The 3,396-nt window shown below is 31.8% G+C and overlaps 1 protein-coding gene across 1 annotated transcript; it reads right to left on the minus strand.

Annotated features, from left to right (window-relative positions):
• Window positions 1-620: 620 nt before the first annotated feature.
• Window positions 621-1,109, minus strand: LOC131593197 (secreted RxLR effector protein 161-like). Its single transcript, XM_058865477.1, has one exon. It carries the CDS (start codon window positions 1,107-1,109, stop codon window positions 621-623), a length of 489 nt encoding a protein of 162 aa, XP_058721460.1.
• Between the last annotated feature and the right edge of the window lie 2,287 nt (window positions 1,110-3,396).

A 3,396-nucleotide genomic window follows, 5' to 3' on the forward strand; every position in this document is an offset into this window, starting at 1 on the left:
AGTGTTAAGATTTAACTACTATTGAATGTAATGATACATGCAACTATGCAAAGTTTGAAATTTTATGTATATAATGGATATATATACTATTCAAAAATATATATTATTCATGAGTATTTTGAAATAGTAATAATAATTGCTTATTATTATAACACTCTTCCTTTTGAAATATTTTTCATGATGCTCCGTTGAAGTCTTGTTGAGAAGAATTCTATGAAAACACAAGTTGTCTCGTTAAAAACCTTATTAGGAAAAATTTATTGGGATAAAAATTTTAATAAGGGAAAAAGAGTACAACATTATGCTCCCCCTTAACAGAACACATATAGCTCTTCTTTAAAGATCTCGAATGTGATGCATTCTAATATTTTGTACGTGCTTCTTGAAAACTGATGTAGGAAATGACTTTGTAAAGAGATCTGCCACATTATCACTTGAACGGATATACTGAATATCAACCTCTTTATTTTTTCAAGTTCTTGTGTGAATGAGAAAAACTTCGGAGGGATATGCTTGGTTCTGTCACTTTTTATGTAACCTTCTTTCATCTAGGCAACACATGCAACATTGTCTTCATACAAAATTGTTAAATTATTATCAATAGATAAACCAGACGCTCTTTAGATATGTCGAGTTATTGATCGTAACCATCTACACTCTTTGTTTGCTTCATGAAGGGCAATTACTTCAGCATGATTTGAAGAAGTTGCTATAAGTGTTTGCTTTTGCAATTTCCGTGATATTGCAGTGTTACCATATGTAAATATATATCCAATTTGTGGTTTAGCATTATGTGGATCTGACAAATTTCCTGCATCTGCATAACCAAGCAAAACTGGTTTTGTATTGTTAGAATAAAATAAATCAAGATCAGATGTACCTCGAAGATATCGAAATATATGCTTTATTCCTTTCCAATGTCTTTTCATAGGGCATGAGCTGAATCTTGCTAGTAAATTCACTGCAAAAGCTATATCAGGTCTTGTATAGTTAGCAAGATACATGAGTGCCCCAATGGCACTAAGGTATGACATTTTTGAGCCAAGATCCTCTTCATTACTTTCCTTAGGCCTAAAAGGATCGTTTTCAATATAAAGTGTTCTACCCATCATTAGACTACTCAAAGGATTTGTTTTGTTCATGTTGAACCTTTTCAATACCCTTTCTGTATAATTTGATTGATGTACTATATACCATTTTTAGTATACTCAATCTGTAAACCAAGGCAGAATCTGGTTTTTCCCATATCTTTCATTTCAAATTCTTTCTTTAAATAATTTCTTGCTTCTTTGATTTCTTTATTAGTCCCAATGATATTTAAATCATCAACAACAGCAATTATTACAAATTCGGATATTGTTTTTCTTATAAAGACACAAGGACAAATAGGATTATTCTCATAGTCTTCTTTAAGTAAATATTCACTTAGTCTATTGTACCACTGCGCCCCGATTGTTTTAACTCATACAATGATGTCTGCAACTTAATTGCATACATTTCTCTAGGTTTTGATGTCTTAGGCATTTTAAATCCTTCTGGAATTTTCACGTATATATCAGTATCAAGTGATCCATATAAGTAAGCAATAACAACATCCATAAGATACATATCAAGATTGTTAAATACTGATAAACCAATTAAATAGCAAAAAGTCATGACATCCATAACAGGAGAATATGCTACCTCATAATCAATTCCTGGTCTTTGGTAAAAACCTTGTGCAATGAGACGAGCTTTGTATTTGACAATCTAATTTTTTTTCATTTCGTGTTCTTACAAAAACCCATTTATACCCAACCGATTTCACATCTTTCGGTATAGCCGAAATAGGGCCAAATACTTTTTGATTTTTAAGGGAATTTAACTCAGTGTCTATTGCATCCTTCCAATTTTTCCAATCATGTCTATTTTGACATTCACTCATAGCTCTTGACTCTGGATCATCATTTTCATTAATAATTTCACATGCAATGGAGAATGAAAATATTTCATCTATATTCATACCTTTTCGGTTCCATAAAATTCCTGTATCAACATAATTAATTGAAATCTCGAGATCATTCTTATTTTCAGTTTCATTATCAATGATCTCATTTTCATCATCTTGTGCTTCTTCGAGAGCATGCTTTTCAATTGTGGATTTATCATTATCTAGTGTCTTTTCAAGTTCACTTTCAATCAAATTCACCTTCTTTATTCCCTTTCTTTTTCGGGGATTTTTTATCTTTTATCCCATAGGTCGGCCACGCTTCAAGTGTGCCTTAGATGTACTTGCTACATTATTTTGACTTGAAATCTCAATCATAGTTGGGACATTTATAGCTGGTACATGTGACTTTGTTACTCTTTTCAAATCAGTAAATGAATCTAGCAATTGATTTGCTAAATCTTGTAAGTGGACTATTTTCTTTATATTTTCTTCCTACGATCTATTATATGGGTCCAAATGTAATAAATGAGGTACATACCATGTTATGTCATTTTTTAGTTTTTTATTCTTTCCCCCTCGAGTTTGAAATATTGTTTCGTCAAAATGAAAATCAACAAATCTTGCCTGAAAAACATCACTTGTTAAAGGTTCAAGATATCTAATAATGGATGGTGATTCATATCCCACATATATACCTAACCTCCTTTGAGGTCTCATCTTTGTTCTTTGTGGTGGTGATATTGGGACATATACTACACAACCAAATATCTTTAAATGAGAAATAATTGGTTCCTTACCAATTGCAAGTTGATAAGGGGTATGTTTATGATCAACACTTGGCCTTAGACGAATGAGTGTTGCAGCATGTAAAATTGCATGACCCCAAACAGTAACTGGTAGTTTAGTTTTCATTATCAATGGTCTAGCAATATATTGAATATATTTAATTAATGACTCAACTAAACCATTTTGTGTATGTAGTACATGAGGGACAGGATGTTCAACAGTAATACCAATTGACATGCAATAATTATTAAATAATTCAGATGTAAATTCACCGGAATTGTCAAGTCTAATTTTCTTTATAGTATAATCAGGAAATTGAGCTCTAAGTTTAATTATTTGTGCAAATTTTTTGCAAATGCCATATCACGACTTGATAGTAAGCATACATATGACCATCTACTAGATACATCAATCAATACCATAAAATACCTGAATGGTCCTGACGGTGGATGGATAGGTCCACATATGTCTCCTTGAATTATTTCAAGAAATGCTGGTGATTCTGTCTAAATCTTTCCTAGTGAATACTTTGTTATTAGTTTTTCAAGAGAGCAAGCTTCACATGGTCTATCTCCTTTTGTAAGTTTTAAACTTTTCAATGGATGGCCATGTTTACTTTCAACTATTTTACGCATCATTGTTGAACCAGGGTGATCTAAATGGTCATGCCATAAAGTCAC

This window comes from Vicia villosa, linkage group LG1 (genome assembly GCF_029867415.1).
Source record: "Vicia villosa cultivar HV-30 ecotype Madison, WI linkage group LG1, Vvil1.0, whole genome shotgun sequence".
NCBI lineage: Eukaryota > Viridiplantae > Streptophyta > Magnoliopsida > Fabales > Fabaceae > Vicia > Vicia villosa.

Coding starts and splice junctions, on each gene's coding strand:
- LOC131593197 (XM_058865477.1), bottom strand. CDS start 1,109: ATGGGTAGAACACTTTATATTGAAAACGATCCTTTTAGGCCTAAGGAA.